Source organism: Phalacrocorax aristotelis, chromosome 17, assembly GCF_949628215.1.
Source record: "Phalacrocorax aristotelis chromosome 17, bGulAri2.1, whole genome shotgun sequence".
In the NCBI taxonomy this organism is placed as follows: domain Eukaryota; kingdom Metazoa; phylum Chordata; class Aves; order Suliformes; family Phalacrocoracidae; genus Phalacrocorax; species Phalacrocorax aristotelis.
This window is the reverse complement of record NC_134292.1, coordinates 9,328,365-9,354,944: the sequence shown is the minus strand read 5'-3', so window position 1 is coordinate 9,354,944 and position 26,580 is coordinate 9,328,365. Positions and strand designations below refer to the sequence as shown.

General features: G+C 47.3%; 1 protein-coding gene across 2 annotated transcripts in view; it reads right to left on the bottom strand.

Annotated features, from left to right (window-relative positions):
* Positions 1-26,580, bottom strand: part of COL5A1 (collagen type V alpha 1 chain) — a 160,034-nt gene that overhangs the window by 121,307 nt on the left and 12,147 nt on the right. For both annotated transcript variants that reach the window (XM_075112369.1, XM_075112370.1), the window contains exon 2: positions 785-952. In XM_075112369.1, the coding sequence (XP_074968470.1) occupies positions 785-952 (168 nt within the window). The remainder of the gene's footprint in view (positions 1-784; positions 953-26,580) is intronic.

Sequence of the window (26,580 nt, the reverse complement as noted above, 5' to 3'; positions counted from 1 at the left end):
ATCCCTGCACTCCCCCGCGTAAAGCGGGGCCACAGCAGTGCTTCTGTATGGCTTCAGAAGGAAGACTTCTGATGGTGACTACACGTTCAAGACTGAAGCTGTGAGTAGTTTGGGTCCATAATGCATCCAGTCTTTTTACAAGCACATTTTACTCTACAGTAGCACTTATCCCTTAGCCTGAAAAATTAAGAAACTCCAGTACATCCTCAGTGACAAGTAAAATGGTCAGTAGCCCACATGTTCTTCAAGGCCTTTGTGAATACCTGCATCTTAGTGGCTTTCTCTAACAAACCTCTAATTTCTTCAAATATTTTGGGGACATGTGGTCTTGTGGGTCAGCCTATTACTTTTATATGGTGATTATTTGCGTTGAGAGACGCCACAGAATAAGACCCTACTGTGCTTGGCACTCCACAAACACAGAACAAAACAGCCTGTGTTCTTTTGCATCTTCCAAGTCTCTCCACAGCTGGATATCACTGTGTGATAACAAGACAGTAGAAACTTTCTAATGGAGAAGGGAACACATGTAGGCATCGGCCACATCTTCTGCAGGGAAACCCACCACCACGTGCAAATGCAATGATAAAAGAACAACTTACTGCAATGTTATTTGATGGTTGAAAGTTTGTAGCCCCCTGAAACAGCAGAATCGCTGCCTGCCAAGGGAGTACCCAAGCACATTTGGGAAGTGAACGAATTACGCAGCGCCCTGTACGCGCCTGCACAATCTGAGAAAAGGATCGGCTGTTTCCATATAAGAAACAAAAAGCTGTGGACTCACCAGGATACAGCTGCTTTGTCGGTGCACTAAGCTGAGCATCTTTTGTTACTCTGTAAGCAACATCTGCTTCTTTTGAAGATCTTCTGCTTGTGCAAAACCCTGTTGTTTTTGTTATACCATCAGGTAAATTATGAAAATCTAGTACCTTCAAGAGGTCTGCAGGTTCAGCTGTAAAAAGAAAAGGAGAAAAAAGAATTAGCAGGCAATAAGGCTAGCACTTGCTCAGATCCAAGTCAGTATTAGCCTGCCTCAAATCATTCATCGCAGTTTTAAACACAGATGAAATCTGTTTTTAATACATCTGCAAATACAATGTTAATACCAGCTTCAAAGCTAGGACACTACTGCTGGTCAGAGACACCAATTCAATGCCAAGAGAAACAGCTGATCAGCTGTCTGCACAAGGGCAGAAGAAAAAATATACTACTTTATTAGCTATGGTAGTTATATTTTCTGGATGTCTTCACTCAATCTCCATCATTCAAGCACATCCTGAAGATTAAACATCAGGAAGGAAATTCACGATCTGAGAGAAAGGCTTTAAATCAAGAAGTTGCCATCAGGCTGATGCAAACATTTCCGTTCTTTTTTCTTAAGTTGGTTGATCCAACAAGTTGTTTCGGAGCAAATACCTGAGCAAGCTTCCCCAAACGATTACACACACCATGCAAAACCACCACATGTAAATTCACACCAATTGGGGTAACAGGTAAACCCACAGCCACGCCTCAAGGTATAAACAAGTTATGGCAGAGCAGCATCCCAGCATGGTGCTCTGGCAGTCACAGGTTTTTCGTGCTGCCCACAGGCTCGCCCAGACCCCAGGAGAGCTCGTGCACAGCATCTAACCCTGCCTGGGGTGAAGGCAGGTACCACAGGGCATGAATGCAGCACAACTCCAGTGCAGGCAGACAAGTGCACCCTCTAACTCAGCCCAAGCCCAGGCAAATCCCATCAAACGATGGCCCTACCTTGCAGGCATCCCCCCCACGACACACAGATTTCTGCATAACCACCGGTGCAGACAGGTGTGCAGCTGGATCACAGAATCATTTAGGTTGGAAAGACCTCTACGATCATCAAGTCCAACGGCCAGCCCCACAATACCCCCTGCCTCCTAAACCATGTCTCAAAGTGCCAATGTCTATACCTCTTTTAAATACCTCCAGAGATGGTGACTCCACCACCTCTCTGGGCAGCCTGTTCCAATGCCTGGGCAGCCAACACTGCAGACTTCACAGAAGAGGAAAAATCTGCACAGGCATTTTGACTAATGACATGAAGCAAAAGGCTTCTTTCCTCAACAGCTCACTGCCACCACGTTCCGTTACGCTCCTATCGTGACTGAGGCTTTCACTGCTGAGACATTAAACTCGTTAATGGAGAGTCCTTGTCGCACATTCAGTGCTCCCCACACCAGCAAAGACAGGGCTGGTTCACCTCCAGAGGTTCAGGTCTTTACAACATCAATTAAGTAATGCAAGTGATGTGTCTCATTAAGTTCCTAACGTGGTCTTCCTTGCATCAGGAGAGATGGTGTCTCCAAAGGTGGAATAACCAGATGCAACTTGAAACGGTTAAAAAATTATTTTGATTTTTTTGACTTAATACTTCGAGCAAAGTGTTGTCAGAAGGATGAACCACCCAAACTCAAACCCCTAGCAGTGCCCAGAGCAAATGTCTGCATGACAGCTTCATTTAGCCTTGTCCAGACAATATATCATAGCTGTATTCTTTTGCCACTTGATCCATTATTTTCCCTGAAGAGTGATATTATTCAGACACTCAAGGACAGCCACACATTAGATGGTCTGATGCTTGTAACGTGTGCTAGTTTTGGCTGGGATAAAGTTAATTTTCTCTGCAGCAGCTGGTCTGGGGCTGTGGTTTGGGTTTGTGCTGGGAACAGCACTGATAACCCAGGGGTGGTTTCGCTCCTGCTGAGCAGGGCTTGCACAGAGCCGAGGCCTTTCCTGCCCCTCACCCACCCCAGCAGCGAGGGGCTGGGGGGCACAAGGGGCTGGGGGGGACACGGCCGGGACAGTGACCCCAGCTGACCCCAGGGATGTCCCACACCACACGGCGTCATGCTCAGCACACGGAGCTGGGGAGGGAGGAGGAGGAAGGGGGGACGCTCGGGGCGATGGCGTTTGCCTTCCCCAGTCACCATTAGGCGTGATGGAGCCCTGCTTCCCTGGAGATGGCTGAGCACCCCCTGCCGCGGGGAGGGGTGAAGGAATCCCTTGCTTTGCTTTGCCTGGGTGCGCGGCTTTTGCTTTACCTGTTAAACTGCCTTGATCTCAACCCACGAGTTTTCTCACTTTTACCCTTCCAGTTCTCTCCCCCGTCCCACCGGAGGGGGACCAAGCGAGCGGCTGCGGGGGGCTGAGCTGCCAGCTGGGGTTAAACCACAACAGAGTGATACCCAAGACAAACCTCCTGGACTGGCTGCCCCAGCTTTCAGCAGTATCTCAGGCCTCTCAGCACACTGCGTGGCCAAGGGTGCAAAGCTTACTACCAGCTCACAGAATGACCAAACACAACCCAGCTGCCTTCAGGAAGGTACACGGCATCCCTGCTACTGCAAAAAAAGAGGACAGATCTCCCAAAGGGCAGGAAAATAATACAGGAAAAAAATCTTGCAAGGGGGGAAAAAAACACATTGACCTCATGTTGGGATTAAGCATATTACCAGAAAGCCCAAAGAGGAAGAGGAGGAGAGGATTTGCAAGGGATGTGCCATGTGCAACTAGCTACATGCATAGGGAAGGGCTAGAGCATGCAGATCAGCACTGAACACAAGGCACCCAGCAATGGAAAGAAATAACATGAACAGATCTTTTACAATATAAAAGGTTAAAAGTTTTGGTTACCAAGAAGATCAGCCTAATATTTGCATGGAAAATTCATGTACATTGTTAGACAGTTTTTAAAAGTTTCCACAATCCTGAGAAGTTGTACCCTCAATGAGAGATTAAAAACATATGGCAAATCCAAGTCAACGCTGCAGATAATAAACCAGCTGAGAGATTCTGGCCCAAGCAGCATACAGCTGTAATGTTTCCTCATCTCTCTTACTCTTGTTAGACAGTATATGGATGACACACATTTGTCTAAGCCGTCCTTGCCGCTTAGATCTTCCCACGGCTTTTAACCATGTTTTACTTCACAGAGATATCTGCATACATGCAGCCCAAGCTGTGTTTAAGCAACTAAAATTACAGTAAAACTTGAGCTCTGCTTCCAGTTACCTCCTTGTGCTTCAAGAGATTCAAATCAGCCAGCTCCTAAGCTGCCCCCAACATTTATTTAGGGAGGAGAGGGGGAAAAAGGCAAGGGGGAGGGGATGTGAATTCCAGACTCCTGACATCAGCCCGGTCCCCACACCGGGTGCGGGGGGATCTGAGCCTTGCTCACAGCACTGCACATAAGCCATCCCGTGGCGAGCAGCCACGGTGGGGCCGAGGGGTTTGCAGAAACAGAAACGTTTGCAAAAGAATCCATCGACCAAAAGGCCAGTTGCTGCTGTGACAAAGAGAAGCGTGGCCATCATCTCCTTTGTCAAGGCAGCCCCAGCTCACACTGGAGCCAGTCACAGACATCTCACCAGGAAGAAGCGTACAGTACTGGACAAGTTAAATGTTGCTTCTTGTCATTATCTTATAGCTAAAGTTATGCAGCATATCGAGGGGAAGGAAGTGTGGTATGAAAACAGAAGATCTCACCAACCCTATACATTAACAGAATGACACCACTTGCAAACCATAGAGCAATTGCTTGCCAAAAGTTCCTGCAGCAGTTATGGCAAGGTGATGGGCAATCGACAGAGCTGGACCTCCTCCAGAAGTGACTGGCCACAAGCAGGTAGCAGGCTCAGTGGTCCAGCCCCTGCTCGGAGTCCTCTGAGCAACCCCCACCCATCACCAGTGCCCTGGTGCAGCACTTCTCACTTGTAAAGGATGATTCAAGCATCTGCCTGCCTCCCCGTGCTGCTGTGAGCCTCCAAAGACAACTGGTGCATCATGAAGATGATGCAATCCATCTTCATTTATAAGATCCTCTATGCCTCCATAACTATGATGGATTAGGTCAAAGCAAGATATTGAAGTGAAACAACAGTCTGGGTATTGTACAAGAGGACTGCAAACCACACAGGTAACCAGCAGGAGAGGAAATAGCCTCTGCTCACAGACGTGCCCAAGTGTCTCACCTCCGCTTGCTCCTGGAAATCAAAGGAGAGCTGAGGAGCCAAGCCAAAGGCCTACAGACCACCCATGTTGCACTTCATCACTAAGACCATCGGTTTGATTAGGATTTAAGCAGCATGAAAGTCTCCAGCTCTTTTCAGAAAGATGAGCTTCACCCAGGAGCAGCTTATTCCTGCCCAGCTAATTAATTTATTTCCCCTTGATTTTTCCAGCCAAATCTAAGCTCAATCTCCTGTTAGGAGCTATAACAGCATCACGCACAAAAGGGCAGAGACCAGACTGACCAAAACCAGGCCCTACAGGGTATTTCTTACAAGCTTGCACTGGGCTTGGCCTTAATCCAAGAACTGAATTAGCTGTTGCTCTATGAAAGCTTTTTTTTACTTACTATTTCACGAATGCATTACCATGCAGCATTGCACACAGGATCATTCTTTCACGAGATGCACAGGGATCCCCAAAGAGGACAGCAGCTTGGTCCCTGCTGCACCAGAGGATGGTGGCAATATCTCCAGTACATGAAAAGCCACACTCCAAAGAGCCAAAATTAGACCAAAATCAGACCAGAGGCTTCCCCAAAAGCCTTCGCCCACCAGCACATAGAGCCCTTGAGCAAGACCAAAAAGGAGCATTACTTCCCATTTCAACAGAGCAGAGATGAACAGCTCACGGATGAACCAACAGTGGCAAAAGGAGGAATTGCATCCCTAATTCCTCCATGTCTGACCAAGGCTTTAACCACAAGACCAATCTTTCTGTGTTAATCCAAGTCTTAAATAATTAATTACCTGTTAAAACCTGGAACACAGGCAGCTGGTAGTAAGTTTATAACTCTACCCCCACTCAGCAGTGGCCAATAGCCACTTTTTCTTTCTCTACACATCAATATTAAAGCAAGTCAAGCAGCATTCATTGAAATAAGCTCCCTGGCTTTGGGCTGGGCACAAGCTCCAGCCAAAACAGGGTCAGCATGGCTGTGCCCTGACACCCTCGACCACAGCCAAACCGCCTGCTCGGACTCAGCTGTGGGATGCAGGAGCAGAAATATCCCCAAGGAACTCCAAAGGAAACCAGAGCATCATTAACATCTGAAGGTGAATATTAGAGCCCACTGAACCCCCCTGCCTGTAGGTAAACCCCATTCCCAGTGCGACTGTGGAGTTCATCCTCACCTTTCCTTTCCCTGACTCTTTAAATTAAATTTTAAGAAGAAAAGATCTTAAGCCCTGCTGATCCTTCAGGACATGTGCAATAATAAACAAGGTTTTTTTTTTTTTAAATGCCATTACACTTGCTAGTCACAGAGCAGAAAAGGGGACAAGCAGCCCTTGTTTAGCGACTGCAGTGAAGGTCAGTTAGAGACTTTTTCCGTGCACCACCTACACCACAAAACCATTACGCAAAGGTTAAACAGTTTGGGTTGTCCAGGCTTGATATCAATCCCAGAACCTCCTAATTTTGTCTTCCCTGGCCAATGCATTTTGTTTGGCTTTCAGCAGGAGAAGCCACGCTGTCCTTGCTTCACTCCTGCGAGGGCTAACGGTACCAGCCCAGAGAGGGCACACGCCACCAGTTCCCCGCTCCTCTCATTTCATCACCCCCTTGGCTGTTGCCCAGTTTAATGGTCTTAAAAGCAGGATGGATCAACAGGAAAAGATGACATTATTCCCCCCTCCAAAAAAAAACCCTACCCAAGGACCTAATGGAAGTGGTGCTATTGAAATTCATCACAAGATGGACCTGCAGCTTCTACAGACCACGCTGAAAATCCCAGCATATACGGAAATAGCCAGAAGTCATTAATCTAAGCCATATTTATGCCTGCAATAATAATTTTTAACACCTGAAGCAAAGCTATTGAATGGGCCCCAAAGCACTTTACCAAGTGTCAGGATACATAAGTGGCTTATATGATACTTGTGGGTATCCGCATTTCCAGTGCCTGAAAAATTATCAGATTACAAGTAACAAACCTCAAAACAAGTTCTCTCATCATTTTTCAAAGTCTTTAAATCCATACCCCCAAGGAAATCCGCAATATTTAAACTTGCCACCGAGTTGAAGGCTGAAGCTATTGCGGCCTTGCCGTGCCGGTGACAGACATGCTCCACGGCCCCCCCCGCTTCGTGCCGCGGTATTTGGCGGCAGCTGCTCTCCCCGGCCACCCCGCACGGCCCATCAGCAGCACCGACACGCACCGGTCGAAAGGCAAAGCCAGGCATTCAAAGAGTACGGTCTGGATGCCAGTAGGTTATAGAGTTTAGATTTCCCCAACTACAGATGGTCAGTTTTATTAATCTATTATTGAAGTCCAATTATGCACAAGAAATTTTAGTAATCTGTTCTGAAAGTTGCCTCCCAGTTTTTAGCATGATCTTCAAGCTCTTCCAGCTTGATTTGAGAAGAATTTTATTTTTTCTTGAAGTGAAGCAATCACATGGCTCCAAGAGCGAAAAAAACTTTCAGAAAAAGAAAGAAAACCCCACTAAGGTTTCACAAGACTCCTCGCACATCCCGGCAGGCTGGCAACGCCACGACACTTCCCTGCAGACTTCACAGTGCATACTTAGCACGGGGATAACGGGGATTCAGAGGCCATCCAGACTCTCCAAGCCACCCACCAACCATGGTGCCAGGTACCCCAGAGCTGCAGACGCAGCAAGGGGCTGGAAGGAGCAGAAATGCTCTTTCTGCAGCATGGAGAACATCCAGGAAGCCTACCTGGCCCAATTCCTAACCTCTCTGCTGCATTCATTTGATTGCTAGTGAGAGGCTCTGGCTTGACATTCCCCAAGATCAAAGCCAACCATTTGAGAACATTCACAGTAATAAGAGCAGCAGATGAGATCCCACACCACACCCAGCCTGTTCCTTCCTCTGAGGGCCTGGAAAGACCACACATCCACCAGTCAACAGGAAAACTGCTTCCCCAGTCAGGCCAGTGTCCTCACTGCGAGGAGAGCTGTACCTGCAGTGGTTTGCATGCTCCAAACAAGTTAGCACCTAGATCCACCTCTTCCTCTTCGCAGACCTCTAAGCATCCTCTGCAGCTCCACTGGAAAATGGGGTGTTTTTGGTGTATTGCTGAAAACAGATTTGTTTTTCCAACTCATCTCACCGAAATGGGCAGGAGGCCCCCGAAGATCTCAACAGACCAGAAGCTGAAGAAGTTTTAGGCAGTTTAATCCACCAAAATTGCGCGCACACCACTAGCACCGCCCAGTGCAACCCGCTGCCCATGAGACAAGAAAGCAGCTGCACTGCCACACAGCAGCTGCGGCCAAAACTGGGCTTAAGAGGTCAAAAGCTTTCCCTTTCACAAACTACCACTGCCATCTTAAGGTACATCTGTAGCTTATTCAGTCTTACCTGACAACCTCGAGCATGCTTTCAGCATCTGCACTAAACACATTCTTAGAACTCAGAGTCAAGAAAATTCCCTTTCTCCAACTTTTTGCCTTATAGTATCCTTCAAACAGGAAAAACACCCTCATGAGCGTCCCGAGACACACATTTATTGAGCACAGCTGACCTGTCGTTGTGTTAATGTAATAATTGAGACATTTGGGTGTCTGGAGAAGAGGTCACCATCCTGTAACAGCAGAGAACCAATTTTTCTGCATTCGGTTTCATAACAGCTAAAGGGCATCCAAAGACCTTCAGGACTTCATGACACAGCACTTAGTCATACTATAGCTTATGTGCAATTATTGCCAAAGATCTGAGGCCATAAGGTGAAGAACGAATAAACATTTACGTAGCCAGCTCATTCCAGGTGCCCTCTGCCACTTTCCCATCATTTAATACATAAGCCACCAACCTGGGCATTTGCATCCGAGCGTCACATCACCAGTGAAGCAGGATCCCTGGGAAGCAAAGCCTTCCTATATGAGCAAGCAGTATACAACAAACTTGCCACCTTATCCCACAGCAGGTAATGACAGTAAATAAAGTGAATAAGGATTATTTCAAGAGTAGTGTCTCCTTGAAAAGTACCACAACTCCCACAAAAAGGAGGAAAGAACAGTTTTAACAGAAAAAAAAAAAAACAGAGATGCACTGCAATTAACCTGCCCACAATTAACCAACTGGCTTAAATTGCCCTGTTTCTCTTGCACAGAGATTGCTGATGGCATCCAGGCTGGCTGGAGCTGGCTCCTGTACCCAGCTGGGCTGCGGCCTCACCCACGCCGCCTTGGCCAAGCCAGTTAGTGCCAGGGAGCTCAGCAGATAAGGCAGATCTCAAACTTCCAGCTTTAATGAAACAAGGTCCACTTACGCCACGAGAGAACCTACTCCTTAAAGATGATAAAAGCAAGAGATTGAGAAGTTAAGCCAGAAAAATCAGTAGCGTCTGTGCTGAGGGCATTACAAGAGGGAATTTTGTGACGGACTTCCAGGTAGTCAGACGGCAAGTGTGAAGTTATCACCATGTTTTCCCCAATTAGTATCAATTTATCCTGCACAAACAGCACTAGGCAGAGCACTGCCCCGTCTCACTGCATTACCCTCTCAGAGAGGAAAAGAGGGCTCTGCAGGGCTGCCTGAATGCACAGCAAGAACCCATTCCCGGGAAGAGACCCAGGAGAAACTATTACGTGTTTTTAAGGGAAAAAGGTGTTTTCGAACAGCAGCCCAAAAAGGCCCCCGACCTGCGAGAGGTCAGACCAGGCTGCACTCGCACAGCGGCACCGCGGTGATCGGGGGCAGGAAGAGCCAGCTGCGACCCAGCAGCCGCACCACGCTTTAATCCCAACCCAGGAAACCCTGCCAAGGTCAGGGTCCCTCCAGGAGGGAGCTGAGCCTCCGCGCCGACAGCGCTACCGTCGGGGCAACTGCTGGGTGCTTTACTGCCCTGCCTGCAAGCCAGCTAGGGAAAACACCGCTCCGAACAGCGCCAAGTAGACCCTTTCCCTTCCATCTTTACCAGTTTTTATTTCTTTAAATGCTTTTCCGAGACAGTTTATTCCTCATGCTAAATAAACACTCAGTTTTTTCCTTTAGAGGACCAAACAGACCAGCAGCAAGGCAGTGCAGGGCGTGCAGGGGGAAGGATGCCCTTTCTCTGGGTTTGGGGTTTCTCACCCTCCAGACAGCTGCCCAGAGGCTGACATGGACATCTTGGCTTATACTAGGAATTAAACACCAAGGGGTAAATGCTTCTGTGCCAAGATCCACAAGAGACAACCAAATGCAGATAAGAACTGGAAGCTGCTTCACTTGGGGACATATTTCTATGGAGCCTGGAGTCTCCAGGTCATGCCTGTGGGTTTTCAACAATTTCTACTCCTTATCTCAACACTTTTCACCACTGCAGCCCTTGGATAACTGACTAAAACAAGATGGCAGGGGCTAAGACAAAATATAGACAAAAATAAGAATATAAAGCTCCAGATGCCATTGTTCAAGCATCCTTCGGATGGACTTAATACAGCCCCTTGAATTCTTCAAGCATCCCATTCTTCAGCGTCCCAGCAGCCCTATGAAACAAGATTATATATTTGCACAAAGAAAGGCATTTTAAGGAGGAAAATTGAGGAATCTGAACTGCAGGACTGAAGATATAAAAGTTTGTTCCTTAGGAAAGGGCATAATACAGCAAAAAAAAGGCCAGCTATAAAAGGGGTCAGATACTCATCTGGTGCACATCAGCTCCTTCCAATAGCTGCAACAGAGCTGTGTCGATTCACATTGCTCTAGATAGCTGAATATTTCACCAATGACTCATGTCATACCCTTATGGGTGTTTTTTTTTTTTTTTTAAAAGGCTCAAATAGTCCCAACTGTGAACAAAGGAAACCATTATGCAGAGTCAGATTCGAAAGATCGTATGCATAATCCCAAAAGGGAAAAAGAAACCCAGAATTGATACTGGGGCAGCCCTGCAAGACTACATTAAATTCAAAGAATCAAATAATCTTTGTTCCTTTGAGTGTAAATCTTTTTTTTTTTAAACAATAATCAATCATTTGGGTTTCTAACAAAGCAGTGGTGTTAACAGCTAGCAGCAAGCTAAGAGGAGGCCTTTCCTCCACAGAATATAATTAAACCACGCAAAAAAAATCTCCGTTGCAAATGCCATGCAAAACTTAAAGACACAATGCACAGAAAACAGGCAAACGTTTAGGACTTTGGGAGAAATCCCGGCCCCATTTGAAAGCAGCAAATATCCCGTCCATTTTAACGAACTGAGGATTTCAGATTCTCCCCTGGTAGCGGGGCACGGAATAAAACAGATACAGAGCTGGCTCCATGGGCACAGGGATTGCTCAGCAGAAGAAAAAGGGTGCTAAAGGGTCAGGGAGGAAGAGAGCTTTCTGATATCAGAGCAGCTCTAGCCAGGGGGATTCCTGCCCTACGCAGACGTGGGAGCCAGAAGGCAGCCAAGTGACACATCCATCACTGGGAAGTCAGGGACAGCCCGCTGCTGCGTGCCAAGAGCACATGGAGGAGAGAGCCCAAAGGAGGGGCTTCTGCCCCTTTCAGGGAGCTGCTGACCCCCATTCCCACGAATCCTAGGAAAAGGTGATGAACACACTCCAGAGCACAGGGAAGTAGTGGCAGTGGGGTCCCCAGAAGGGCAGGTCGGAGGGTGCAAAGCCAACACACCATCCCTTTCCCTGCTCATCGATCCCTGCACAGATGGGTGAGGCTGCAATGGGATCTACACTAGGCTTCACTATTGTCCCCAGGAAGGGGACCGCAGCACATCACCTTCCTTCCGCCCCCTCCCCGCTGAAGCAAACCATCCCATCCACTCAAGAGAAAAGCACGAAGCCTTTTAAGGCAGAGCTCAAGTCAAGCCCTGCCAAACCCCCGGCCCACATCAGCACTCGGTGCGACTGTTCAGTGTCTGAGGAGTTTTTACAGGCTGTCCTGACAGCAGGGTCAAAAGAATTAGGTGAATCACCAGCTTTTGCAGTCGCTGTCGTTGCCTTTGCTCACACCCAGGCTGCAGCAGAGATGCCTCGCATACCACCCTGCCCACAGCCCCCACTGCTCCAACCCCAGCCAGCCCGGATCCAAGGGGAGCTTTCCAATCCCCCACCGGTTGGATCAAGTCGTTCTGGGTCCCTGTGACATTTTGGGGAGTTTCCCCGTGGAAGTTTGACTCCTGGCAGGAGTCTTGTCCTTTAAAGAAGAACTAAGAGTGAAAAGAGCCTAAAACTCTTAGAGTTATTAAAACTACAAACTCACATGCTCAGCAGATCTGCAAAAGGAAACAGTGACAGAGCATGACTCCATCTTCTGAATGATCAACTGCAAGGTCTTAAAGAGACCTCAGTTTTAGGAGCAGTTTCTGAAAGCCAGCCCATAAAGAGATGCAAGTTATGTGCCAATGAACAGGCACTCTCCTCCCCTCCCACCTCAAGTCTCTGGTTCCTTTACCCAAAATCCCCACTTTAAAGTCCTTGCGAGGCCCTGGGATTGCCTCAGCCCTGAGGCAGCACGTGGACATACACCAGCGAAAGATGGAAATTGCATCCAAGGAGCCTGTCATTCTACCTGAGCAAAACCTCGGCACAGCCCTTTGGAAAGCAGCTCTGCAGGTACAGCACTGAGCTTTTCCAGGTTTGGGGGGGACCACTGATGTGAGATTTGTCCCCTCGTGCTTTTCTTCAGGAGGTGGTGAGGAACCAGCTAGTATCTCTGCAGACACCTGACCACGTGGCCCAGCTTGGTGACAGGGAGGACTTGATGTCCGCAGGCATCTCCTCTCCCGCACTAAGCTGCCCCGACACAGGGCAGAGCTCGCAGCTGGAGCCCAGGACCACGCACGCAGAGCTGAGCGCTGCAGGGACCGCGGACACGTCAGCATCACTCGGGGCCCTCCGAGTCACACTCCACTGTGACCGTGTTGCACAGGCAAGGCAACCCAACCATTCATTCAGGCTAACAAATGCTTAAGCACAACATTATTTACTGCTTCCATACGTGATTATTTTCTGGCTGGGCTTTACAGGAGTATCCACTGCCCTTCCCCATTTCGCTGCCCTGCCATGGGACTCACACCTAAGCCAGCTGCAGCCAGCACAGGAGCTCCTGCAGCTCTCGAGCAGGTGCATTTGAAGGGTGAAAATGAAAGTTCAACCTTTTGTCTTTGCTCTAAGGAGTGCCATGTGTTTCCAGACAATCTGGCACTTGGACAGAATTTGCATTTTCAAAGTACTTGGTAATGATCAACCACTTAATGCTCTTTCCAAGATTTAATTAGGGCCTGATCTTACAGTACATTAAAGTCAACGGAAGTTTTGCAACCAGTTTTAATGGGGTGCAGAATAGGTATTCCTGCAAGGAGAAAAGAAGCTGGCATGCTCATCTCCCAGACAGGGGGAAATAATACACGAAGACCTGACATAACAGTCTTTTTGTCAGAGCAAGCGTGAGCACCCTCCCTCAGCCGCTGCGGCAGCCAGCTGCAGTGCGCTGCCAGGGCCGCCATCTGCTCCGGCCTGCTGCTCCTAGACGCGGCAGCACATCACGGAGGGCACCTTGCTTCCTCCTTTTAGCATCCAAAGCTACTTGGCACTGAATCAAGAACAAGAAGGGCACCACCCTTTGATGAAACCAGGGAGACATGGATTAAGGCAGCGGCCTCTTCCACGTGCCATCTCTCAAAACCTCCCAAACAAAAACCTTACAGAAAGAGAAATAAAATTCACACAGCTGAACAGTGGTTTTCCTGCAAAAGCAATACTTTGCAGCCCCCTGGGTCATTTTATGTGGGTCACCATCTCACTGCATCCCAGGGACATCACTGAGCACTCACAGATATGGCACAGGAATCGCATCAGGCAGGCTGGAGCCACCGTATGCAGACATACGGTCATGCCCTACACCCAGGAAGCCTCAAGCCCATCTACACTGGATGCTTACAGGCACCCAGCAGCCTGCATGCATGTCAGGGCAGTTTGGGAACAGAACGAGGTGCAGTCAGGGCTTCTCCTCCCGCCCCCATGCTAGTGGCTGGAAGCACAGCTGAACGCACCAGGATGCACATAAAGCAGCCTACATCCATACGGGATGCCCAATGCCACATCTCTTCTTGACATTTCGTGGTTAGGAAAAGAAAAAAGAGCTCATCAGGCCGCTTTCTAAATGGCAGTTTGTGCCAAGGGAAACAGGGCCACCCCCACAAGGGCAGGGCAAAGTATTACGTTCCCTCTCAGCATCGTCCAGCGGTCCTCGGGGAAAGTGGGAGGTGATGAAGAGGTACCATTAGAGCAGGCCGGCCACAACCACGGCTGGAGCTGCTGTGGTGCAAGGACACACGGCACAAGGGGTACAGAGGGACAGGCAGCATCTATCAGCTAGACCAGTACAGTCCAGAAAAAGCAACCTAATGGACAGGCTTTAGGGGAACTTTAGCTATTCTGGAATAATACCCTCTCTATCTACAGCCTTCCCATAGCTGTATCCAGCTCTTTAATTTCTGTTGTGGTGCTGCAAGTGGATTGCCCAGCCACGAGCTTAAACATATTAACACAAGCACCTGCATAATTACAATCATTTCCACCGCGGTAAACACTGCAGCTACAGTCAGGCTGGCAATCAGCATCCCGTGGTTGGCACATCGCATCAGCCACTTAAAAAGGAACAAAAACCACAGGAGTTTATTGCAGGGCACTACCCCACACCCGTACCAGTAGCCCAGCTGGGATGCTTCCAGAATAGAGTCATTTAAGAGCTCAAGACTCATGTTCATACATTGCGGGGTTTTTAGTAGTCCATGAAGTTAATGGGACCAAGCATAAGTAATTTTTATTTTTAAATATTTCACTGGATTATTTTTTAAAAGCCCAACACTGAATTATTTCCAGCACTACTGTATACTTGAATATTTTGACACAAGGAAAGAAATGTAAAAACAATTCTCTCAGATGTTTAAATCAATGAACTCTTAGCATTTCCTTTGTATCTAGATATGATTTTCCTCATCAAAAATATTGCCAGAAGGCAAATTTCAAATTAATATCTGCTTGACTTCATGAAAAGTGTTTCTGAAGCTTGTTTTCCAAAATTTTCTCAGGAGCATTAGTTCCTCTGTGAGTTTATACAGCCCGCATCTGCACCCACAGGCGCTGCTTTCAAGGCAAGAATAGCAGGAGGAAGAGGTGGGCCTGAAGTAACAACCCACAGCCATGAGTTTCATCAGTTCTCAGCAAATACCACAAACCAAAGAGCCGAGATGCCCTCAAGGGTTTCAGGGAGAAACTCACCACTTCGGTTACTAGTTCCTAATGATTTTCTTAGTTCTAATCCATATTTATTCAGCAGATCTTTTTCCCAATTAGGTGTTTAATGGAATTTCTTCATTAACACCACCAGGGAATGAACATTATTTTATACTTTAGGCCAGTTGAGGTTTTTTATTGACCAGCTATAATATATAATCTGTTGATGTCCAAACACGCAGAAGAGGCGGCTCATCCAAATACAACACTCCCGCTCCCATTCCTTTCCTATTTCCAGTCCCATTATAAATAAAACATGAGTACATGGTGTATTTCCTGACTGCCCAAATTAAGAAATGGCACATCATGAGGTTTTTGGCATCAAAAAAAATCACAGGATTCCTCCCCACCCACCCCCAGCCCCCTGGTCCGGGCAGCACCAAACAGTGGAAGGGGGTTTGTTACCATTATCTGAGCACATCAAGTGGCATTAGGGTAATATCAAGAAACTCCTGTTCAGCCTTGACTGACCTTTGTGATCTCTGACCCTCGGTCATTAGAGGAGAAAGCCAACCCATTAACCCCCTCCTACACTCAGAGCAGTGTCTCCATTACAAACAGCTATGAGGAGCCAAATAGGAGCTAATTGCCCAGCACCAGCCCCCTCCTCCCTGCACCATCCTACCTGTGATGGGACACAAACCCTCCCGGAGGCAGCTACGCCACCATCAGAAACCATCTCTCACTCCTGTTTCAGGAGCTGATAGGCTTTTGCTCACCATGTCCCAATATTCCTATCAGATCATGGCTTCATCCGCTTGAAAGCCACAGCTGCCGCTATGGCGTTTTGTGGCACTGACCAAGTCACACAGGGACAAGAACTGATTTTAGGAAGTTTGGGTCACAGCTGCATGATCATTGCCCCCCCCTTCAAATATTTCATATTAAACTGGTTACAGTGTGATTTGCACATTGACTGTTCTTGGAAATATCTGCTTCATTTAAAGCTCAAATGTCATTTCAGGTCTTCTATTATACATGAAGGAAAATTCAAACCCAAAGATAGCATCTAAATTGAAATATGCTGCTATAAAAGCTAACAAGAAATATCCAAGATACCCAATCCAGAAAGCTTTCCCAGGACTCAAACTAACACTAGCCCAGACAAATATTTACATAATAATTCGCATGGGTTTGTTTTAAATAAAGAGCCTTTTATTATTATTACTTTGGCATCAACCATCTAATTAGAGGCCACTGACAGTTATAAAAGAAATCACAGCGAGTTCTCCCAGCAGCACTGACAAGGAAAAGTGCTGCTGGAGTGATGGGCAGCACTAGAGGCGCCGCTGCCCTCCTGCTCGCCTGGGGAAATCAGGAGGGGACTGTCAGGAAGGGGACTGTCTCCCTGCCGATGCGGGGGGACGCAGCAGGGATGGCTTCTGCCTCTGGCTGACTGCGTGCTGGGGAAATACTCTGCCCATCGCTTTTCCATAAGAGGTCTCCTGGCAGGAGTGCCCGTTCACGCCTGATTCTTTCTCAGCTCTAACACCAGCACTGTGTATGATGCTGGACTGGTCACTTTTAGGCTTCTCTACTTTACATATTAGCTTGGGGGGGCTCACCTTTCCCTGAATGCAGGCAGGCTACCCAGCAAAGCAGACCTCAGCTCTGAAGTCCTACTGTAGCACACAAACAATGTGGCTAAATGTAATCCACTTAGCATAGAAAGATCAAGATAAGCGTATGTCAAGGTACTTATGGTGGTCTTTACTGAGAAAAATGTGCACGACCCAGTTTTAAGGTGGGATTTCCAGTATACTTCCCATTTCATCAGTAAAAAACCCACACCTGGCTTGCAGTAAGAAATCACCACGAGATTTGTTCAGAGACATGACATGCTTCCAGATCACGCCAGTGGAGATCCCCAGGGCTCCCCACACACGCAAGCTCCCCTCATCATTCCCATTATTAAAAGTGCCTCTTTCCACTGCTGGAAAGGAACCAAAATGATGACACCACCTCCAGCTCCTCAGGTGCCGCCAGGGATCTTGCTTCAATGGGGAGCACAGCAGAGGCAGGAGAGCCTGTGACAGCAGAGCACAGGCTGCAAGATCAACAGACCTGCTGACCTGCCGCCCACTGCCTGCCAGGGCACTCTTCCTTCTGGGCATCTTCCCAGCTGTGCTTTCTGTAACAGCTGTAGAGGTCCCCAAACCAGGTCCTTCAGGACTTCTCTGCATGGCCCCTTTTCCCTGTGGCTTGGCTCAGGCACTCAGCTCTCAAATTCACCCATCCGAGCAAACAGTCAAGTTTAGCACCTAAATCCCTTCATGCTCCTGAGCCTCTGGAAAGGACCTTCCTCTACTGACTGGTTTCAATGAGTCCCTGCAAGTCCAGCCTCCGAGCCCTACCACTGCGCTCCAGCTGCTGTTTCCCAAATCCCTTCCAACTTTGCCAAATTTTCTAAGAAAGAAAATGCAAAGACACAATACTCCCATCACAGACTTGCTCACAGCATGCAGGGAGGGCCCAGGGACCATGCTTGCTCACAAGCATGACCCTCATTTTTCAGCAACAGCTCAGAGGTTTGACTGTCCATCTCACCCCCACATCATGCCACTAGCCCATGTCTAGCAATGGATGGCTGAAGTACATAGTCACTTGCTGAATATCTTTTTCCTTCTCTTTTCTCAGTTTTATGGTGCTCCTGAGGCCTTTTGAGCTGGGATTCAAGTTACTGAAAGCAAGACAATCCATCAGAGCATGGCTGCGAAGGAATAGAAATGAAGCTATCCGGGGCCATAAAGCTAAGCTAGGACAGTAAGAAAAATTTCTCACCCCTCCTATTGATCTTTCCACCCTTGGGGCAGATGTAAAGAGGGGAGAGACCTCAAAGCCAGCAAATGCCGCCTTTGGAAGCTGCCACCTTCACAATAAGGAGGCAGTGCTGGACCCAGGGCCTCGTTATCATTTGCTCAAACAAGTCTCTGTGCAAGATGTTCTCAGGAGCCTGATGGAGAGGTGACCCTCTGCATCTGCATCTGCATTTGCAAGAACTTTACTTGCTGCAAGCCTATTTAACTCAAGCAAGAAGGCAATCAGTGCTCCCTCCTAGTAAAAAGGTAGGTAATAAATATTGGGTAACCTTCCCATAAACCAGTCCCAAAGCACCAATAAAAATATATGAAAACATATTCCTCTGATTACTTTCCAGCTAATGAACAGAAGCAACCAAATATTTCCTTATGCAATATTCAGCTAGAATCGTGACCAGTGCTGCATTTCTTCCTGTCGGTAAGAAAAGGGCTTTGTATGTCAGTACTTCTATCTCCACACCATGTTTCTCAGGTTGTAAGCCAAAAAAAAAGAACCAATGAAAACCCCCAAACAACCTTGCTTTGCCTCTGCATCTGGGAGATGTCAGTTTTCCAGTCTCGAGCTTATTTTCACTTGCCTGGAAGTGGTTCACGGCATGACCCCTTCATCATACTTGGAGGTTTAAAATTATTTTTAAACTTTGAGTTTAAACTTTGATCAGTCAGGCCTGTAATATTTGCAGACTATAATGATGCTTTTCATACCCTAATACATATATACTCCAAGTGCTTTCAGGAAACGGTACTCCTGGCTTCTTAACTGCAAACAACTAAGGTGGCATAGAAAAAGGATCTTGGCAGACGGACGAGGTGCTTGGCACTGCTGTGGGGTGAGCACCACCACGGGCAAAGACAGCCAGACCCTGGTAGCAGCAGGATGCTGAGCTCTTCAAACCACCATCGCCTGCTCCTGACAGGCAGCCGGGCAAATTCTCATTCCCAGGCAAGAAAACTAAATAAAGCACCGAACAAACAGCGCGACATAAAGGGTGGCACGTGCACACTCTTGGCAAAGGGGACCAGAGGGCTTAACGTCTGTCTTTCACGCTTCTGCAGAGCCACTTGGCCCACCCTTTGCACATTCAGCAGCAATTCCCACCGTGTTTTATTTTCTCTGCCTTTTCAGTCATGGTCAGTGGGCAGGAGAGGGAAGCCCAGCAAGATATTGCCCCCCTTCAACACAGATTCCCCCCTCCCAGGTTGCCAGTGAACTTGTTCTTCAGATCGTAGTTCATGTAGCGCATAAACCCAAGCGCACAGATTTTGGGGAAATAACAGTATCAACAATAAAGAAGGAAGACACAAAGGGACTCTGGGACTAAAGAGTGATGATTTAGCCATATGTGAGCTATTTCAGAGCTGTACCGGGGTCAGATACAACAGCAAATATGAAACAAAGTCCTGGTGCTGCTGAAGAAAATTGAGTCTCACTGCCAGCAGTAGTGAAATGTAATTTTAATCCCAAATACAGACTCTTCCTCAGATTTCAGGTCAAAAACCAGAAAATAGATTAAGGAAATGTTGCAAGATTAATTTCACCACAGGACCACTCTCCTGATGTCCCCCTACCTAAAACAGTGCCACATTTAGAAAGGAATTCAGAATTTTATCAAGGAACATACTTCTCTAATTGTTCTGAGTTTCCAGGACACAAATCACAGCCAACTACACAGACAGACCCCATTTAAAGCCAGTGAAATGCAGAAGAGCAACACCTTGACATGCAGGCCAGTAAAAGCTGGACGACTTTTGTTTCCATTTTTGCCAACAGTGAAGAACCAGTTTTTCATCAGACAACTGAATTCTCTAAAGGGAAACAACTAAATCACGGCTTTGTAAATAAAACTGCTTAGCAGAGCTGAGGTTTTCTGCAGAAGCCTTGCACAGCCATATGCTCCCCACATAACTCTTCCAGACCCTATTCCCACTAAGGAGTAGTATATTACTTTGCTTTCAAACAATCCCAATGTGTTCAGTGGCAATTTACTTAAGATAAGGTGATGAGGCTGACAGAATCTGTCCTTAAGAGATGGGTAATCAAAAACTAAATTTGTATAAGAACACAGCACACCACGCATTCATTTACATGAGGCTGAGAAATGCAATCATGGCATATAAAGGCACCCAAGATCTAACACAGCAACCTCAGGCGCCTCCAGCAGCAAAGTCAGAGCCCCAAGCTCCGAGGGTGAGACATTCAGCTCCTGTGTTAAGCTACACAGCCCCTGAAAGCCATTTGCCTTCAAAGGATCAATCCGGCATAGCTAGACTCAATGCAGATTGGTATTGATGTGCACTCTACCTGTGTCTCTACTACAGTACGAGCAGAGCCCACATCGTTCTCACACTCCCAGAGAGTGCAAAAATGCAGCAGGTAAAAAACACAGATGAGTAAAAATCAGCACAGAAATCAATACCCTGACATATTAACCACTTTTTTAACATGTTGTCTGTTACACGAGACATTTACCTTGACATTATCCCCTTTGTTTAAAGGCTCACAACATTTGTTGTTAAATTTGTTTTCTTCATTTATCGTAAGCAGGATAATACAAGCAGCCTTGAACAAGGTCACAGGAGTCTGTGAGAGATGAAGAGAGTTCATCTGCAGCTCTGAACATTAGACCATCCTGACTTGACCAACCAATAAACTTCCCCTTAATCACCTATGTTAGGCATTAAATGTTAAACATGTGCTTTATAAGCCTTAAACTGGAATTTTTTTCTGCTGCTGTTATTCAGTCCCAAACGCATCGTAACCTTCCCCCCAAGCACATGCTCGAGAGCTGCCTCAACTCCCAAGCCATTCAACAGACCCTCCGAACGACGTGTCAGTCACCCTACTGGGATGACAACTAACATGCCCTATTGCCCTTTGACAGCTTTCAACAAGACCCCAGGCTGTTTCAAGCAGAGGAGCTCATGGGGCAGGAATCTGCTCGCACACACCATCTACAAGAAAGCAGCTGTTGGCCACCTCCCCCAGGCAGCCCCAACCGCCCAGCAGCTCCCATGCATGCAGCCCTGGGTGGGGAATTTTTATTTGTTTGCTTCTTTCCACTTCATCGATCAAGGTTTGGCAATAAACACACCTGCTTTTCAGAGCAAAGCACGCTGGAAACTATTTCGCACCGCTGCAACGCTCGCCCTTGCTCCCCAGCTCCATCCTCTGTCCCCTGCGTGAGCTCCTCCCACTCCAGAGCTGTGAGCAGAATCAGCACTTCTGGCCCCACAGTTAAACTGCTCTCGCCCCCCTTGCTCCTCCTCACGTTTCTGCAAAGGAGAGGGAGAATAGATCCCTTTTCAGGCCCTTGATCTGCACAGCAGCAGGAAGTGTCTGCAGCAAACTCACTTTCCATTTCTTTCTCCTGGAGAAGTTGTACAGCATCTTAAACAGGTTTTTTTCACTTTAGAAAGCACCTTGGTTAAACAGCATACAACACTGATCTCCTCTGCCAAGCACACCTTTGCACCCAGAAACAAATAAAAGCACCATCCAGGCAGAGGCACCAGAATGAGAGAGTCCTTCACTACGCAGAGGGAGGTACAAGGATGCTCTGGAAGGACAGCTGACTCTCAGATGCGTTTGGAAATACTGCCAGTTGACATCGCGTCAGCCATCCTGGGTACCAGCGGCACAGCTGGCTGAAGAGTTGAAGGCAGAGGGAGGAAGAGGCAGTAACGTTGGCAGGGGATGAAGCTGGATGTTCCAAACAAGCTGGCTGACAGGACAAGCAGCAGCACGGCTGGGGACAATAAAGGCCGTCAGGTGGCTGAGGGATGCTGCCCCAGCCTGGGCACTGAAAACCGAGCTGGAAATGTTTTCCCAGGTAAGCCTGTGCAAGGGCCAGGGCTTTGATCAGCAGCAGAAGAGGGACTTTGATTAATGAAATACTGATGAGGTGAGGAAACAGCTTAGCTGTACATAATCAGGATAGCACAGGGCAGATTCTCGTATGGTGTAAGTCAGCATCACTCTGCTGAAATGCTAACAGAAGCAGGCGATTCACTGCAGGGAAACTACACGTAGCATGGTTCTGTGGTTCTACACACAGAGGAGCACAGACTCTGCACAAGACAGCGCATGAGAAGTTATCAGGTCCTCTCTTCGGACATGATTCTTGAAAAACAGTCAGCCACGATGAATGAAGATGCCACTGAGTAAGAATATTTCAAATTCAGCGATGACAGTAGTATTAAAATACCCACGGAGACAAGTATTTGAGGGAGTCACACAAATAGCTCGCCAGCTTTAGGCAAAAGCAGGCAGAAGGATAATCTGTAGTACAAGTGTGCAGTCCCATCCCAGGGGAGCCTTGCAACACACAAGGAGGAAATATTTGTGAAAGTTTGGAGTCTTGCAATTAAAGTTCCTTCCAGCTTAATCCAAAGAGAGAAGACTTGTGTGAGCCAGCACAGCTGGGTATGCACAGGTAGAAAGGGAGCTGAAAAATTTTTCAGAAACTTACTCAGCGCAGTAAAAAGAAAGGTCAAAGGAAAAAAACACAAGCAGGATCAAGTCTAATTAAAGGAGCAAAAATAAATGACAGCTACAAAAAGGCAGGGGCTATTTTCATACAGAGCAAAGGGTCGCTGGCACGTATTTGCAGAGCCCCAACACCCAGAAGACAGGGAGAAAAGAGGTCCTTTGTGAGAGGGACGGGGAAGCATGGGAACGCAGGAGCCCTGGGGTAGCTCAGAGGCATTACTGTACTTAGCACAAAAGAGAGAAACAATAGAGGGCAAAAGGAGACGGGGCTGTTTATTTTTCTGGGTATGGTAGGCAAGGTAGGGCTCTCAGTGTTGGGACAGACACTGGAAGACGTGGCCACTAAGGAAGAGAGTAGCAGGCCCAGATAACAGCCTGAAAGGCACAGGGACCACGAGGTTAAACATGGGGGCATCCTGAATTTGGCATAGTTAGAAATACTCGGATAACAGCTATTTCCCTAAGGTAAACGGCAAACTGATGATCTCCTTAACAGGATTGCTGCAAGGTATCTTCTGAACAGAACAAATGTGTTTGAGAAATGCAAAGGATAACTTGAAGGAATTATCTAGAAAAGCCCTTACAAGAACATGATCTCTTTTCAGATGAGGCAAAATGCAGCGTGGAAACCAAACACTTGAAAATGCATGCAGTTATTGTTTCTCAGGCTCTGGATGAAGCCTCTCTGCTCTGCCTCTGACCCAGGGGCTGCATGAAATACCAGGCAACTCTCTGGAGCTCTGCACAGTTCCCAGAACCAGGACAGCCACGATGCAAAGAGGCAGCAGTGGAAAAAAAACCCCACAACAGCAACCAAGAACTACATTTTCTGTAACTGCTTCAACTTCACAGATTTCAATGGGACTGTCTTGAGACTCACCCATCCCAGTTTCCAAAAATGCCGAGTGCTCAGAGCTTTCATTCAGAGAGCTGCTAAGCTGAAATTCAGTCCTTCATAGCCCTGCCTTGGGCACCCAAATCCAGCATCCATCCCTGGATCCTCGCCAACATCCGACCCAAGCAACTTCTCTACAACCCTGCCCAACTCGAGTACTTCAATTCTTATCCCCACAGAGCCTGAGAACTTACTCAAGACAGCATAAAAAAAACCAGCAGCATCCTCCTGCAGATAAATGGGAGGGCAAAAGATTAAGGGAAGATCTGGAGCTTACTGGAGTACAACGAGAGATGCTAGAGCAAGCACCAGGGTACCAGCGCTGCAATCACAAGCAGGGCAACAGCACGGCACTTCCCAGACAAGCTGCTGCATTCGCACCACACACAGCAGAGAAGAAACCCAAAACAAAGTTAATCTTTAATTCACCAGGCCATTCTTCCCCAGGAGACATCCCTCCCTACCAAGACCAAATCCAGCTTTCCCCATGAAACCAAATAGAGACTGGTCATCCTGCTGCAAATCCTGATCTTTGCATTGCTTGGAGTCATAGTTTAATGATTACATTTCAGCTCCTGACGGCTGTTCCTGCTACGGAGCATGCAGCTTCACCCTGCCCTGGTGAAACAGAGACAAGGATCACTCCGTCACTTCAAGTCTGGTAGCAATTAATTTCATTGAGTTTGACATTTGAAATAAATGAAGTAGGGAACATGCTTCTGCCATCTGGAAAAGTGCATGCTGACACTTCCAATCATTTGTGCATCCACTCGTGAACGTGTATAAGTAATGTTTGGTATTTTTACATATAGAGAGAGAAGGTAAATGACACATCAAGGTATCAACCCATGCGGACGAGTACAGCAGCCCGGCACCGCTCATCATACAGATGAGCAAAAGGCACATTGAGTAGTGGAAGCAGCCAAATGAGGTAAGAAAATATTTGGGAAACTGGAGACAAGGCAAGTGCCAAGAGTTATCAGTATGTTTTGAGAAGACTGATTTATACATGGAGCACACGTGATATTCGCTCCATCACTAAAACAAGCAATACAGCAAGTCCTTTGTACTGGGGTATAGACAATAGCTTAAAAGTAATCTGTGTACGTTTTATATGCCCTCATTTATTACTCAAAGGGAAGACAGACTTTTCATAGCTACAGGAAAACAAATTCTGTCCTTAAAAGAAGTGCAGAGGGGTCACTTACAGTATGTTTCTCTTCCCTTCATTAACATGCTGTGATATCTTTTCCAGAGCAAGGAGAAGGGAGGAGACATTCCCTTTGACGTTAAGACAGACATCCTAGGAAATATAACATCAGCTGCATACAAGACTCAAACCCATGAGAGTTTGGAAACCACTCTGCTCTCTCTAGGGCCATCCTGGCTCCTCCTGCCCATTGCTGTCAAAAACCATCAGGATATGCATGAAGAGAAGTTCCAGTTGCAAGTCTGTCGCTACAATAGAGTAATTTCATATTAAAAAGAGGACACGAGAGGTCAAATTCACCACCACATCAATTCAAGGCAGCCATAAACCCAGTGTAAGTGTTACTGAGGTTGGTGGCATGAAACAGGAGTTTAACACTAACCAGGACTGACCAGCCTATGTGAAAAGGTTCCGCCAAGGCTGGAGTCGCAGTGAGCGCATCGAGTCCTCCTCACCTCGGCCCTGCAATCTTGCCTATGGGCTCAACTCTGTTGTTCCTGCAAACACCTAAAATAATCCTGCTGCAGCCCTTGGCACAAAGGGTTTCTGCTTTTCACACCCAAACCTTGGCAGAGCCTTGGTTCCTCCAGTGCCTCCTCTCCAAGAGGGACTGACAGCTTGCCTTCCAGAGCAGCTCCTGCCCCACATCATCCCTTCCCCCACTCGCTCTGGGAAGCTTCATGCGTGACAAGATGCTTTCGAGTGCAGTAACGCCGAGCTGCTCTCAGGTCTGCAGGATGCTCTTGGACCTGTGATCCTCACCCACGCCAAGTATGCCGCTTCCTTCCAAACTGCTGATCCATCGCTTGGCAGATTTCCAGGGGCACAGATGAGGACTGTGGCTTGTCTAGAGCAGGTTATTTCACCCCCCAAGTTCTCCGATGATTATTTCTCACTAGACTTTACTTCCTAGAAGAATTTTCCACATGCCTTGTTTAATCCTGTGTCGACTGACATTACACAGGCACGACATACCTGGCTGCATTAACACTCCCTCTGCTATCACTCGGTGCTCACTAAAATGGAAAGTGTTGAAGCAGATCTGTTCCCCCAAATACATTTCTTGGGGCATACCTGTATCTTTTGGTCCTCAGCATAAGAGAACCCATTTCCATTTCATAGAAGCTCCCCCTCATCTCCCCATCTATTTTCAGCTTTTCCATGGACTAAAATCTCCTATAAGATACTCTGGGGCCAGGCATTTTGCCACCATCAGAAAAATAATCAACTTCACCCCACAAGTCACAACAGGGGCACGTATATGGGGCCCCAAATCCCACCCAGGTTCCTTAGAGGCCACACAAGCAAGTTGCCAAGATGTGGCAGATTTCACTCCCCCAAAAGCAGATGTTTCAGCTTCATCCATAAAAAGCTTAGTCCCAGGCCACAAATTGGCCAGCTCTGCTCCGGCAGCAGAGACTCAGCTATTTCCAGGCTTGCAGAAATCATGCTCATTTTAGCAGCACGGCTGTTCATTATTTAGGATGAGTGTCCCCAGGGCAAGGAGGGCCCCGGCTTGTCTGGCCAAGGCTTTGGAGAAGGGAGCTGCAGGGAGGGAAACACGCTGGGTTACTCAGTTACTCTAAATGTGCAGAACATCTTTAACTGATGTTCTGACTCAAAGTTTTAGAGCATCTCTTAAGTCTATTGGTGTAAAGTCTTAAATACCTTCAACCCAAAGTTCTTTACAGCCATTTCCACGTCCAAAACAAGCTCCAGTTTTGGTTCTGGTTCATATTTCATAGGAAAAATCTTAATCAGCTTGGTGTTATCCAAGCCTATTCCCTATTGCCACAAGAAATCACATTGCATTTTCCTAGGCTGAACCCCAAGCAGCACTGTGAATGCTCCATAAACTGCCAAAAAATATGCAGGCTCATGGGCAATGAAAGCAGCAAGTCGAAAGAAGTGGTAGAGAAGAGATGAAGGGTGGTTTTGTG